A 15157-nucleotide genomic window follows, 5' to 3' on the forward strand; every position below is an offset into this window, starting at 1 on the left:
ATTATTTACATATTTTTAAGAATAACTATAAAATTTTTATGCAAATATCATATAAATTTTCACCCTTCGAGAGCACTTTTAACTGGTTTTGAGAGGTTCTGTTAAAATCATTTCTTCAGATATTTCAAATCGATTCATATTTTTCTTCGAGTGCTCAAATTGGTTCATATAACTTGTCATAGTCCATATATATATATATATATATATATTATGGGGAGTTTGGTCATCTCTTATAATGGCATTTCTAAAAGCCAATGATTCTCCACAAAATTTAGGTCCATAGTCCAATATGTTCAATTTTAGGAATGTCCAAGTGTTAAAAAATGTTGAAGAAATTACCTTTAATACGTTTCAATTTATTTTAAAATATACTTTTTCTGTCATAATGATATGAAAATTGCACTCATTAGCATAAATTTCAACAATAAATGTTCTTTTTAGAGAAGTATATCGTGTAAAGTTGAGGTTATATGAGAAATCAAAGTGCCCTAATGGAAGGTCAAGGTATCCATAAATTGATTCATGTATCATCCTTCCTCTAGCAGTTGCAGTAATTTACTCTTGAAATCACAATTGATACAAACAATAATTGATTGGGTAGATATACATCGAAGCAATTGTTTCATTTATTTAGCTTTAAATGTTCAACCTCATAAAAAAGAAAAGAAAATTCCATTTTATTCCATAAAATTTTTGTTTCTGTTTCTGTGTTATAATCAGGCTTCTGGCAGTGGTTTTCCAGCCAAAAACGACTTGAAAAGTTGTAGAGATCTCTTGGGCTGAATTTGTGCTGTTTTTTGAGACGCACCTCTCACAATTGCATAAGTTAAAAATTTACCATACTCTTCTGTCCAACCTCCAACCTAATCCAACAAACAAAATCACAATTTCCTTTATAAATTTCTATTTTGAAGAACAACACATTACTAAATTTGTAGGTTTAAAATATAATTTTGGTTCTATTTTATAGATCACATTCAATTTTGGTCAATAAGTTTTTTTTTTTTTTTTTGTATTTTCAATCAATCTTTTAGTTTATCATCATATTTTAATGTTATTACAAATTTAGTCTATATTCTTTTAAATCAAATACTATGTTAGTTTATTGTCATATTTTAATGTTATTACAAACTTTTAATCACTCAAAATTAATTTAAAATTTTAGTTTACCGAATGCAATTATCTATCTTTAAAAAAAACAAAAGTAATTTTAATTATTTTAGAATTACTCTCAAACATGCTCTAGATAGAAATGACTATTTAATTAATATCAAAATTACTATTTTAGTCACCGAATTTGAAGGGTAGTTTTTATTGAGTTTTAAATGGCAAACTATTATAATTTTACTCTTATATTTGAATTTTAATTTGCACTTCGTCGTTAGTAGGAGTAAATATTCATAAACGAAATTAGAGATATTTTTAAAATTAACAAAATAAATTAAAATATTTTCTTAAAATTATAACATTTTCAAATACAAATTCAAAACAACATTTTGAGATTTTAACACCTAAGATTCACATAAAACTATAACTAAAATATAATATATACATATAGATAGTTATAAGACAGCTTAATTTTTTAAAAAAAAAATAAAACAAGTTGAACTTAAAATAGAATAGATTATGAAAAACCAAAAGAAATTTCTAAGAAACAAAAAAGAGAATAGAATTTTGGATGAACATTTGTTAGGGTAAAAGTTGAAAAGGAAGTGACCTTTTTATCAGAAAACCAAGGTCTGTAGCGCACAGTTGGGCAAAGATTCATCGAGTTCGCGAGTGAATTTACCAATGTCCGAGTCCCACTAAATGGTAACGCCGAATCTTGATCTCCACTGCCACATTTCAATAACAACAACTCAATTCATTCATTCTATATATATATATAGTTTTTACGTAGCTTTTTCTTGTTTTATTTAGAGTTTGAGGTTGAAACCACGTAGAGTTGGACTTAGCATTTACCTGTAGACCAATACTCGAATTTTAGACTTCACGAGCGCGCCAACAACACCAATCGTCGGCACCAATCTGTTCCTCAAATTATATTTCCATTCTCTAACCAAACAAAAAATCAGCAATCAAAAACTCAACATCTCACATACAAATTTCAAATTGAAAAACGTTAATCACAAAAATTACTTCCTAAATCTGCAGATCCTCCATGTCGAAAATCCAATTAGCTTCGCATGGAGAGCTTTCTGAACATCATGTCGATTCAAGTACTTTGCTACAGTATCTCCAGCACAAGGGTCTCGATCTTTCTGTTCAGACTACACGAACAACAATTTCAAAATCACACAACCAGAGCAGAAAGCCCTAAAAATCGCATTGCACTGATAATAATTAAAAAAAAGGGAATCACCTGGCCATAGATGAAGGTCTGGAGCAGAGTGAAGCGGACAGGATCAGTGCGATTGAGATCGCCGAACAGGGAGGCGTTGGCGGAGGGACAGGCGTCGCCGGCGGCAACATCGAAATAATCGATGGCGGGAGAGAGTTCTTTGGAGACGTTAGTGGCGACGGAGATGCAGTCGCGAGAGAGGGAATTGGTGATTCCTTCGGTGACGAGACGAGAGGCATTGCAGACGGAAGTGAGAAGGTTGAAGGCGGCGTCGGAGATGAGGGCGTGCGACCACCAGTATTGGCTAAGGGCATTGCCGTCTACTTGGATGTCAAGAAGAGGATTTCCAATCTGCAATCCAAACAACTCCAATCTTTGATTTCATCTTCAGCCAATTTCATTTCTTCAATGATCATACAAATTTAATATAACCAAATTGACAACCGAGATTATTATAAATGAGTTTCTAACATTTCAATATATTAACAAGTATCAAATGCTCTCTATTCTGGATTCAAACCCTAAATTCAAAAGAACAAAAACTTACAGCTATCCCCTTGAGTTTGAGCTTCAAATTTGAATGAACAATTAGTTGTGCAAGTAATGGCACAAAGTGTCCTCCTATAACAATAATAAGAAAGGAATTAATAATCACAAATGTGTATTTGAATTATAATTAGCCCAAAGTAAAATTAAAAATTTACCTGCATAAGCTTCTCCAGCAATATATAAATCTCTTTTCTTATATTGAGGAAACTTCTCCAACCAACGTTGTAGGAAGATTAAATTATCTTCAACTTTCAAAACCAAATATAAAATTATTCAAAAACCAAAATTCTTAGCTTTAATTCGTTCTATAAATTACATATCTCAAACCTGAAATAGCATCCGTTATGTTTGAATAAAAAGATTTATTCTTAGAATATGAAAACCCAACTCCAGCCGGCGACTCCACATATAACATATTTGCTTCTGCACACACACATATATATTACACTTTAATCATTGGTGGATGTGGTAATTGAATATGGTTTTCATACTAAAAATGTAACAATTAAAGTTGTAATTACTAAGAAGAAAGAGAAGTGGAAAGTGACCTGTATTCCAACTATAATGATTTTGAATTAAAACTTCACCATTAATTTTAAATGGCCCATGCTCTAGGAAAGCTCCACCTCCAAGTGATGAACACCCAGCCAATGTATCTAATTTCAATACACGATCAACCCAAATATAAGTTCTATCTTCAAACAAGGAATAACCCACTTTTTTATGATTGTATATTAATGATTTTATTTTCCCTTTACTAGTCAAAATTTTTTTTTTCTGTACATGTTATTTTATTTTAATTATCATTTCATTTACCATCCATTCTTTTTAATTATTGAATTAAAATAATTTAGGTTTGCATCAAATTTTATATAAAGTGTCTAATAGATTTCTAGATTTTATAACCTACTTTTTCCTATTATGCTTTTGAATAAAAGTAATTGTTAAAAATATAAAAAAACTAACAAAATATGTACAATAGTAAGTTTCAGTTAAAATTAATAGCAAAAAATTCAAAAGTGAACAAATAAAAATAATTAAACTCAAAATCGAAGAGAAATGGATGTAATAAAACATACACAAGAGAAATTAAATTCAAAGTGTTAAATTAAAGCCTAAGACTAAGAACTATATACTTTTCTTAAAAAACTTGAAATCCCATAATCGCCATGCATATCTCCATGCAGAATCAAAACTTAAGTAGTTCTTTAAACTAAATACCTCCATTGAACCAAAGAACGAGGGGCTTAGAAGAAGGCTTAGACTCAGCTTCAACAAAGTAATAAAAAAGAGCTCTTCCTTCCTTCTCATTCACGGTAACATAGCCCCCAAATTGCTCGAAATGTGTTGTCAACATGGGCTGGTTTGGTAAGGATGTGATTCGATCGTGATCTGCCAATTGATTAGCCATGACTAACGACGACCTCAGACCGAGCACGATAGAGAAGGCAATGGCCACCATGGCAACCACCATCCAGGGGTTGGAGCACGATCCCATTTTGCTAGCTAGCTCTGTTTCTTGTTTGTTTGATGATATATAATGCAATTTATATAGTTGGTTCTTTGGTGTTCTTAAAATGGAAAGAGCATTAGATTGAAATGTGAGTTGATGTATTGATGGAGTTCCATTTTCAGCGTGTAAAATTGAATTGTCATGGTGGGAAATGATGGATTTTTCAGTGTCTTTGAATTTTGATCTTGGAAGTGTTCTGTTTTTTGTTTGGCTTTTATTAACATTTTTCGCGTTTAATATTTTTGTTGATGTATAATACGTTAAAACGAATGTTTACACGAATTATCGTGTTTTAGGTATATTCAATTGAACGTATAAGAAGTATATATACGTAGCAGAGGTCGAAAGTAAAAAACTAGTATAACAATATATATAACGATATTTTTATAAGTATAGTAAAATAAATTAAAATATTTACAAAATATTGATAGAAATCAATGTCTACTGATATTGATAAAAACTAATAGAAGTTTATCAATATTTATCATAATTATTAGAATGTAAAATTTGATACGATAAAACTTGAGTACTCATAGATAATATTTATTTTTCAATTTCTTAGTATTTTTTTTTATAATATTAAAATTCAGGGACTTATGTTTAAATGCTTTTAAATTTTCATCATCTTTTTTGTTAGTTTACTTTTAGGTCATGTTTGCCAAGTCGTAGTAAGAGTCGGTAAATTCGTAATAGAATTTCATTGATATTGATCATCATTCGTAATGAGTTTGGAAATCATAAACATAATTGAATTGATTTTTATTACATTTACTTAAAATTACAAAATTGTCAAACTTACATGTACCGTTGTCATTACCATTATCGTTTAACCCTAAAGATAGCAATAACAATAATGGTAAACACAATCATATATTGTATATTTTTTTATTATAGATTTAGAAAAATGTCCCATATAGGTTACTGTTACTACTAAACATAGATAAACAACAAATATAATCAATTGAAATCCACATTTTTTTAATGTTTGAAGAATTATGTTTGATCTCAAGACTAAAAGAGAATTGGGATTTGAATCATAGATGGGAAGTAAATTATAGACAAATTAAGTTCTCATTGGAGATTGAAAAACCAAACCCCCCACTTAAAAATTTGTGGAGTGTGATTGACAACCTCTTCGGATAAAAGAAGACAAGAGTAGGAGGGAGTGGAAAGTTTTAACTTAGCTCATTCAAACTATGAACATTTTTCTTCTTTTTTTCCCTCCATATTCAACTTCATAGTGATTATAACTTTTGAAAAAGTTTATTTAAAAAAATTAAGCAAACTTTATATTATGTTTTAATCGTTAATCTTCAATTAACTTCACTACAATCTTCACTCTCTTATTACTATTTCAGACACATAAAATTGTATTGTATAATTCTTATCAATACAACGTGCACATCTAGAATTTCCACATGCACCCCTGTTGTAAAGTCTGCCAATTTTTTGTGTGATCTGAAGCCTTGCTCCATGTCTTCCACTTCTTAACTCTTGGGCTTTTGTTATCCTGAAAACAGAAAATAAATGGAAAATTGTCATGGATGACTATTTTAGCAACAATAATTAAGGATATAACAACATTTTTAAAAAATTGCAAATATAGCAAAACTATCACTGATAGATTTGTATCGCTGATAGACTTGTATCGCTGATAGACTTCATATGGTATATCAGTGATAGAATTTGACAAATTTTGTTATATTTGTAAATTTTTTAAAATTGTGTTATATACTTAATTAATTTGAATTTAATTGCTAAATTTGCAACTATCCCCTTGTGTAGTCCTTATAGAATATGTATTTTGGTGTTTTTATGGTTGTGATTCTTCTCATTACAGCATGAAACTATTTCATGCCATTGTTGTAACATGTAGTAATTGTAATTATACCTGTTAAAATTGTTAACACTCCCAAATAGTAAAAAATTTGATTGAACCTTTAAATTTTTACGATTTTATAATTTTCACAATTATGTAACTTGAGGTTTAATTTTTGGACTAGCTCATAATTGCAATGCAACTACGAACTGATGGACCTTTTCTCTATGAGATAGAACTTGGTTGAGAATGTGGCTGGTGGTGGTGTGATTGGAACTCGAACGCATTCTCGAAGTTGGCACCAATCCAACGATACAGTGAGCATGATGAAAGGTGGCGTATGTTTGGCTACACTTAGTGCTCTCACCCTTGAAGTGGCTCAATAGTAATTTACACGAATTAATCTCACGATACAATTATGATCTTAATAGTAATTTACACGAATTAATCTCACGATACAACTATGATCTTACAATATTTAGGTATCAGGAAATTGGTGAAAATCAATTTTTAGACAAGTCTACAACTCTGGTCTTACAATATTTAGGTGTCAAGAAACACGTGGAAATCAATTTTTAGAGAAATAGTTTTTATGGATTGAACTCATTACTTTTTAATTAGTTATCTAGACCATGTCTCATCTTTTGTTTTCAATTTTATGTTTTGAAATTGATGTATGCTCTCTCTTCAATTCGGTGATAAATCTTTTTCATATATTTATATATATATATATTTTGAAGAAAACACATTTATTGAATAATGAGGTAATTGAAACTTTATTTTTTAAAGTTGGATTATTTTCAAATAATAACAAAATGAACTAAAATATTATTATTTATTTACCGTAATAGTATATTAGGTCTATTTTGATATTTTGTTATATTTATAAATATTAAAAAATTATTTGTCTTTGTTGATTTTTTGAAAATGTGAAAAAATGGATAAAAAAATTTTGTAGGTAAAAATAGGATTTATTAGCTTAATTTAAAAAATAAAAATAAAAACCAACCCTACGTTTGTAATTTTTAGCTTGTCTATTAACAAACACCAAAAGTCATAATTGAAATATAGTAAGAAAAAAAATTAAAACATAAAACAATAAAATTAATAAAGAAATTATTATCAACTTAATTATTTTAAGATTTAATAAATTCTTTGAAATTGACCTATTATCTCAAACTTCTTTTTTTTATTTAATTTTGTCAATTTCATTGTCCATTGACTCAACTTCTTTTTTTTTTCTTCAAAGTAAACATAACAAGAAAAATAAACAAATAACTAATGATTTGAACAATAAAATATTAAAATTGTATCATTCAAAAATTTGATTAATAACTGTAATTGTGAGCGTGTGATTCGGCGGACACATATACCCAATCGTAAACTTCAAACGTCTAATTACTTTCAATTATTTTTCTCACAACTTTTGAAGAAAATCCTTTTTAAAATTCGAATTCCACTATTCATTTCCGTAATCAATCAATGATGCAATCATCAATCGACTTCCAGCTAACTGAAGTTGATTCTTCTTCGTTCTTTTGTTGATTTGAACAGCTTCCGAAGTTTTTTGTTTTCTTGAATTCTTCTTCTGCGCGCAACTGTTTCCTGTTGAGAATCCGTTCGTTTTTTTTTTCTTCTCTCTTTTACTGTTTGTTTGGAAAAAAAAACCCTAGATCTTTCTTCGCCTTTCAATGGGGAGTAGGAAGGAAGAGGAGCGCAACGAGAGGATTATTAGAGGCCTTATGAAGCTTCCACCAAATAGGAGATGTATTAACTGTAATGGCCTGGTAAATTGAAATTTTTGTCTCTTTTCTCTTTCTTGATGTTGTTGAAAATGATTTTTCATCCAATTTTTGTTCATTTCTGTCAACTCCAGTTTTTCTTTCGCTTTCTTGAGTACGTTTCAGCTGGAATTTCTTTTGGTGGTGGCTTGTTTTCGCGGAAAGTGACATTGATTGTATGAACGAAGTTGTTAATTTTGAATTTGAAAATGTATTGGATGCTTTGAGTGTACCTATTTACATTTATTCATCATACTGCTCCAGTGTTTTAAAGCTGGACGTTCTTTAGAGTTGCATTGTATCATTTCAGCGGTTCGTTTCTTCTTTGTTTCGTTATATTATATCTTGTTTCTGACCTTTTTCGGACATTTTGATTTACAGGGCCCTCAGTATGTTTGTACAAACTTTTGGACTTTTGTTTGTATGACTTGCAGTGGAATACAGTGAGTATCTTCTTTTCTTTAACAATGTTTGAGTACGTGATGAATATATTTTCTTTTCTTTCTTCAGCATGCCTTTGCCTGCGAATATGGAGCTTTAGACACGTTGTAATGATTGAAATTATATATATTGGCGTTTTGACATCTTTTTGGTCATCAATCATTTTAGTTGGTTGGGGAATTAAAAGTTTTTCCTATTCTGCTATTTTATGTTTAACTTCGGATGCACACATATCCTCATATGTGCATTAAGTTCACATTTATTTTCACTTGCATATATTCAGCTGATTCGTTCTTGCTATTGATAATCTACTGCCTTTTAAATGCTTTTCTTTCATTGTTGTATTTGACGCTGTTAATGATTTAAGAGTTTTAGTTCATCTATTCTCTGTTTTTTGAACTCTCTGGAATCAAGGGAGTGATAGTCTTTTTTTGTTTTTTTTTAACTTATGATGTTGACAAGGTTGAAAGTTGTCTTCACATCACGATGGAAATGATATATTTGGCATGTCATATAAACATTTCATATAAGTATTACTCTATTATTGTGCCAGAAAGAATGAGTGACATTCTTGTATCTGATTAAGCATGTTATTATAATTAAATTCTTTCAATTTTCTTAATGTTTTGAGCTCTCTTATTGAGTAAGATTGAATGTTAGCAAAAGTTATTTGAATACATGTTTGAATCTTGTAGAGTAAGATGATTTTTTTTATTATTCCTGTATGTAATTTTCTTAAAACTTTTGTTTTCTACCTTCATTGTGTAAAGTCGCGAGTTTACTCATCGAGTTAAGTCAGTATCGATGGCCAAGTTTAGTTTCCAAGAAGTTGAAGCACTTCAAAATGGTGGGAACCAGGTAATTGAAAAAATGTTGTTTTCCTTCTTTTGCACGGATGTTCTTTCCCTTTATTTATTATTATTATTATTTTTAAATATCTTTCTAGCGAGCAAGGGAAATCTATTTAAAGGATTGGGACTTCCAAAGACAACGATTGCCAGTTAACAGGTACAATAATTTTTCATTTGTTTCTAAAATTGTGAACTTTTGATTTTAGACTAAAGAGCTTACATGATATATATTCCATCTTGCAGCAATGTCGAGAAAATTCGGGAATTTATAAAGAATGTATATGTTGATAGAAAATATGCTGGTGGAAGAACATCCGAGAAGCCTCCTAGAGACATGCAGGTACTTTCATGATCCAATGCTTTCAGACTTTTTATGTGCTCTACTGATAAGTGATAATTATGGATAAGTGTGTTATTTTATTTTATGGTGGAAGAGGGGTTGATCGGTCTGGAGGTGTTCTTTGAGATAATGTAAGGTTTAATACTCCCTTATGGGCGGTGGCCTAACTCCTAAGGCCTTTTGTGGTTATCAGTTATGTGTTATTCTTTTGGACTGGAACTGGAAGTGCTTTTGATAGGTTCGGTTTCTTTCATGTCGGCTTTTTGTTTATTTATTTTTATTTCTTAATGAAACTTTGGTTTCTTACTAAAAAAAAGCTGGTGCAAGAGGGAAATTAAAATGGTTAAAAATGCAGAAAGTTTTTTCTGTTATGCACTTGAATTACTTGTGGGAACTCTTTTCCTTAATTTTTTTTCTTCATTGTATTAAGGATTAAGGATTTCTTTTTGCACAGCCCGTGTACATATGCCCTGAATCAGTCACTTTCTTCTTAGCTCATTTTAATTTTCAGTTTTCTCTTGCAGAGTATAAGAATCCATGAAGATGAAACCAGACGAGCCAGTTCTTATCATTCTTACTCCCAAAGTCCACCTTATGATTATCAATATGAAGATAGGAAATATGGAAAACAAGCTGCTTCACTTACCAGGAAACCTGGTTCAGATCGAGGTCGATATGAGGGGAAAGTGTCTGGTTCAGTCTTTAGTCCTGGCCGCTTAAGTGACCAAACATATGATGACAGGTTTGTTAATGAGGGATATGCCTCGAGGGTTTCAGACTTTTCAGTCTCTAGTGGAGGTGATCCTTTCAGATCTGGTGCTCATTCACCAAATTTTCAGAAGGACTCCGGATTTAGTAGTCCACCTTTTCACTGTGCTAGAGATATGCTTAACGAAGATACAAGACATCAAATAAGTAGCATGTCCGCTGAGGCAAATGGCCACAGGGATGCATATGGAATCTCACGGCCACAGGTATTTTTAAAATTAACCTTTTTGAAAAAATTTAAGTAGGTGTCTTATGCTGGCTTTCATGATACTGATTCATCTTTGCAACATTTTTTTTCCTGCATCAAATTAGACACTTGGCATATAAGGTGAGGAATCCACAATGTGATGTAGAATAGAAATGTTTAGTTTATGTAACTTATTGATCAAGTTTAGAAAGATGTGCCAGTGAAATCTTTTATTTATCTTAGACAGTTAAATATAAACCCCTTCGATATCTATTTCTATTTTTATCATTGCGGCTTAAAGCTGGGCATAGCATTGAAAGCCCCAAAAGATATGGATGCAGTGAATGTACACATCAGAATAGGGGTAGAGATGCTCAAATATGTCTTTGCTTGCACGATGTTTATAGTAGATGCATCATTGAGTTTTAAGGCAAGAAGAAGGTGCCTCAAATGTTCCTAAAGGAATTAATTTCCCTGCGTGCCAAATAACTTTAAAACAATAAAGTAAAGAGTGACATTGACAAGAGAAGATGGCTAGGAGTGAACAAGGAATACTGAGTGTGTTGTGATTCAGAACTGGTGCTTCTTTTGAGTTGTGATTTCCTTCAATATCTTGAAGTGATTTAATGCTTCTCTTTGATGATGATTATTATTACTACTACTACTATGATTATTACTTGCATTACTACTATCTCTGTTTTAATTTTATGTCCATGTTGTTGACTATCAAATTATTCTGATGTCTCTCAATTTAATTTTTATTTTTCTTAGAGAACAATGTCTTCAGGTAGCTTTGGTTCAATTGACAGTAACTCTACCTCTCTGAAGTCATATAATTCAGCTGGCTTAACGGATGGTGTGTTGGAACCTGAGCCAATTGCACACAACAATCTAGATAAGATGCCTAGTTCACAGCAGTCATCTGTTCCTGGAGTTTCCATTAGTTTAAGTTTTTTTGAAGAACCATTTGCACCAAAACCTGTCTCCTCTGCAACTTCATCTGTTGACTTGTTCCAGTCACAGGCATCATTGCCTGCTCCACCAGTGGATTTGTTTCAGTTGTCATCTGCATCACCATCCTTTTGTGAAAATCAACCTCAACAGCGGTCACCACCACCTCAATCCCTGCAATTTTTTCCTGAGACTAATCCACAGCATCCAGCAACATTGGATAAAATGCCATTAGAGTCAGCAGTCCCCAAAAATGAAGGATGGGCCACGTTTGATTCACCTCAGACAACATCATCTGTTCATAGTTCCGTTAATGTTAATGCTGTCAAGAATCCCTCCAATGTAGGTGCTTTTGGAAAGCTTGTTCCTCCTAATGAAGGTGCTTTAGGAAAGTTCGATCCTTTAGTATCTTCTAGTGCTGTTGTCCAGTGGCCACCCACTCCAAATTACATCGCTCATGATCCGTCTTTATTAGCAAGTAGTCAATGGCATAATAATTTGCCTAATGCTCAAGTTCCAGCTGAAGTGACAAGCACTGATGTAAGCAGAATTTTCTTGAATCTTGACAAGAATACTCCTGATGTACTAGGTTCATGATGCAATTTATATTTAATATTATGCTGTAAATGGAAAGAAACTTAATTGTCTTGTATCTCTTGTTGATAAGGCGTCTTGGAATGCATTTGAAGATGCCATCACAGATCTCTCCCTACAGCGTGGTAAGCAAAATACCGAGCGTCAAGTTCCAGTTCAAGAGTTCCTGCCTTCTTCCGATGGACATTTGTTTTTTGGAGTTACAGAGGTATATAAAACTGTTGTACCATGCTAAATATGTCTGCATATGTTCTCATTCATGAGTTTATGATTCAATTTTATAACCCAAATGTTCTTTGCAGGGAGAGAGAGGTACACAGATGACCAGTGGTAAATCGACAAACCCATTTGACCTTCCATATGATCCAGATATGGAGCAAACAAATATGGTATGATTTTTCTCTGATATCATGGATCCATATAATATTGGACTGAGGATTAAGAAGACGAACTCTTAAATAAAATAATCTCTGTATTATTGGCTTGTATGAAGTTTTAACCATGTTAACATCCTCTTTAATATAGGTAAAGCCTACTTATATTCTTGAACATAAAACGTTATTACTTGAAGAAAATAATAAGTTTGCTTTGTCGATACACCTTCTATACCAAATATAACCGTTATGATCTTAGACATAGATGTAGAGGTTGTCAAGCTGATTCGCCTATAGTCACTTATTCTGGTTGCATTGCTCTTCTTAGGAGAAATGGATGTTGGACTCATTTGCACCTATTGATCCTTTCTCAAAAATGTCTTCAAATATCTTCACAAACCAGATTTAATCCGCTAGCTACTTTATGTTCCGATCTTCATGGAGTCTGTTATATGCAAAGTGTGTTGGGTATTCTGTATAAGCAGATTAATTCAATCAGTGATGATGAATTAACATCTTTTTTGCGAACTTTTCTCTACCTTCTGAACTTTTGCACCTTATTATTTCTCTTGGTTGTCTCTAGAAAGAAACCTGAAAAACTTCTTTTTCTTATTTGGGCAATATAGGAGTTATTTAACCGATCACTTCATAATTCTGGATGCTTTTCCTTTTTATTTAATCTATGCATAGTCGATAAACATCTTTGGTTTGACACGTGGATGATCTAATCACAGTAATTCTCACTACATAATTCTGGATGCTTTTCCTTTTTATTTAATCTATGCATAGTCAATAAACATCTTTGGTTTGACACATGGATGATCTATTCACAGTAATTCTCTACTTTTTTGTATTTTGTAGTTTTTGGACATGAGCTCTTTGCAGTCTGCTCTCCCTAATGCACAATTACCATCCTCCTTAGTTGGTGGTTCTCAACCATGGTTTTCTCAAAATCCAGCACCATTTATTCCAACTGCAGGACAAGGTAAGCAGCTCCTTCGCTCCGACAAGAAAAAAAAAAAAAAAACTACTCTGTAAAATAAAGCTTGTTATCTTATAAAAAAAAGGTAGTTTTCCATTATTTGTTTTATTTTACATATTTTTTATGCTTAATTTTATTTACGTTTATGATCCTCTAAGGGTTTAAAAAAGTACGCCATAAAAACTCTTTAACCCTTCGAGACTCTTCAATTCTTAATCAGTATTACTCTCTAATAAATCTATTCTCTTGCTACCCTGTAGACATTGCTAACACAAACCACATAAGCCTCTGCATCATTTCTCTACTTTTACGTTTTCATCTGTTTTTTATTTGTCGATTTCATAATATATATACTTTTGTGGAAAGACTTGCTAAATCTCTACCTTATTATTGTTTTTAATTACAGGTGGCTTATCACTCATGGCTGGGCAAGCACCAGGCTCTCAAATATCGTAAGTTCTGCTAAGCGTTATACACTTATTGTTAGATGGTGAAAATGGGCTATTTTTAATCACTACCATTTTACTGTTTCTCAAGAAAAATGTTTATATGCCAAAAGAACTTATTCATCCCAAATTCCGATCATGTGAAAAGTTGTTGGCTGGCTGAAAACAGATTTGAACTCAGGATTGTTCTATAGGTTATAACTAAGTGGTTTGTTACGGACATATTATTTGAATTTCTGAGTTGTTAATTTAGTTTAAAAAATATGTTTTATATGATTTTTTGTGAAGGGCTGACTCATTTTTTTGTCGTGGTTTGCTACAACTTGTCAATGTATTAAATTAACAAAACACAGTGATCGTATTGTACTCTGCTGTCACATTGTTCTTTTGTTTAGTTTAATTAATCATATCTATATCATCAAGAAGGTTCCTTATTATTTATTTATGTGAAAACTCACTATACATGTGCCTACAGTATTTGGAATTGCTACAAAGAATCGTCTTGTTTGATAATGAATTTCGTTTTAACCATTGGTTACTTGTTTGTTTGTCCATTTTATAGGAACATTACTCCACCGGAATCTGTTGCTTCGATCGGAGGGAATCCTTTTGCTTAAGGATTACGGTTATTTCATTTTCAATATAGATGTAGTATTTTCAATTCCCCTTAGTATAGAAGATTTTCGATGCACCATTATCATCCATTAGTTTTATGTATGAACTTCAAATTATTATTATTATTATTGTCTCTTTATGCAATCTGTCTTTCATTCAAATTATGCTGCAATTTTTTAAATGTCATTTGTAATCACGGACGGATTTTGAATAGGTCTGGAGGGTCTAAGTTTTCCTTCACTTTATCCTATTTTTAAAAATAGCAAATTTTCTAAATATTTACAATCTATAGCATAAAATTTAAAATTTTGCTATAGTTGATAAGTATTTTAATTTATTTCACTATTTTAAAAAGTATTTCTATAAAAATTTGAAATAATTTCAATTCTAAAAGTTAGTCCAATGGTAAATGTAACCTTTCAATAATTTTTCAACATACCAATTATTTGTCACATTAAGATCTAAATCTAAACTCAAAGGAAAGCAATGAAATTTATTTCTAGATTTATATTTTAACTAATTTTAAAAAAAAATAAAAAAATTTATTGCTATTATGTTATTCTAAAAAAAAAAGAAATGGTTTGATTATTGTTGGTGGAAGACAT

The 15157-nt window shown here is 31.3% G+C and overlaps 2 protein-coding genes across 2 annotated transcripts; one reads left to right on the forward strand and one right to left on the reverse strand.

Annotated features, from left to right (window-relative positions):
- Positions 1–545: 545 nt before the first annotated feature.
- On the reverse strand, positions 546–4389 carry LOC101211965 (serine carboxypeptidase-like 45). Its single transcript, XM_011653848.2, has 10 exons — positions 4112–4389; positions 3439–3546; positions 3218–3313; positions 3046–3138; positions 2889–2962; positions 2363–2692; positions 2140–2270; positions 1963–2055; positions 1718–1835; positions 546–863 (listed from the first exon to the last, which is right to left on the reverse strand). Exons 1-10 carry the CDS (start codon positions 4386–4388, stop codon positions 717–719), a joined length of 1467 nt encoding a protein of 488 aa, XP_011652150.1. The 5' UTR covers position 4389; the 3' UTR covers positions 546–716.
- A 3231-nt stretch (positions 4390–7620) lies between these two features.
- Positions 7621–14713, forward strand: LOC101212205 (probable ADP-ribosylation factor GTPase-activating protein AGD14). Its single transcript, XM_004136562.3, has 12 exons — positions 7621–8009; positions 8385–8446; positions 9215–9302; positions 9391–9452; positions 9539–9635; positions 10160–10609; positions 11362–12081; positions 12209–12343; positions 12438–12524; positions 13371–13494; positions 13898–13943; positions 14500–14713. The coding sequence occupies exons 1-12, from the start codon at positions 7914–7916 to the stop codon at positions 14552–14554; spliced, it is 2022 nt and encodes a 673-aa protein (XP_004136610.1). The 5' UTR covers positions 7621–7913; the 3' UTR covers positions 14555–14713.
- Positions 14714–15157: the final 444 nt, after the last annotated feature.

Source organism: Cucumis sativus, chromosome 3, assembly GCF_000004075.3.
Source record: "Cucumis sativus cultivar 9930 chromosome 3, Cucumber_9930_V3, whole genome shotgun sequence".
NCBI lineage: Eukaryota > Viridiplantae > Streptophyta > Magnoliopsida > Cucurbitales > Cucurbitaceae > Cucumis > Cucumis sativus.

Bases quoted from the DNA above. Each gene is read 5' to 3' on its own strand.
- LOC101211965 (XM_011653848.2), bottom strand. From the start codon at position 4,388: ATGGGATCGTGCTCCAACCCCTGGATGGTGGTTGCCATGGTGGCCATT. The intron at 2,963-3,045 runs GTAAATTTTTAA...TTATTGTTATAG, and splicing joins TGCTGGAGAAGCTTATGCAG to GAGGACACTTTGTGCCATTA. The intron at 2,056-2,139 runs GTAATTTTTGTG...TTGTTTGGTTAG, and splicing joins AGGATCTGCAGATTTAGGAA to AGAATGGAAATATAATTTGA.
- LOC101212205 (XM_004136562.3), top strand. From the start codon at position 7,914: ATGGGGAGTAGGAAGGAAGAGGAGCGCAACGAGAGGATTATTAGAGGC. The intron at 9,453-9,538 runs GTACAATAATTT...TCCATCTTGCAG, and splicing joins CAACGATTGCCAGTTAACAG to CAATGTCGAGAAAATTCGGG. The intron at 12,525-13,370 runs GTATGATTTTTC...TGTATTTTGTAG, and splicing joins ATATGGAGCAAACAAATATG to TTTTTGGACATGAGCTCTTT.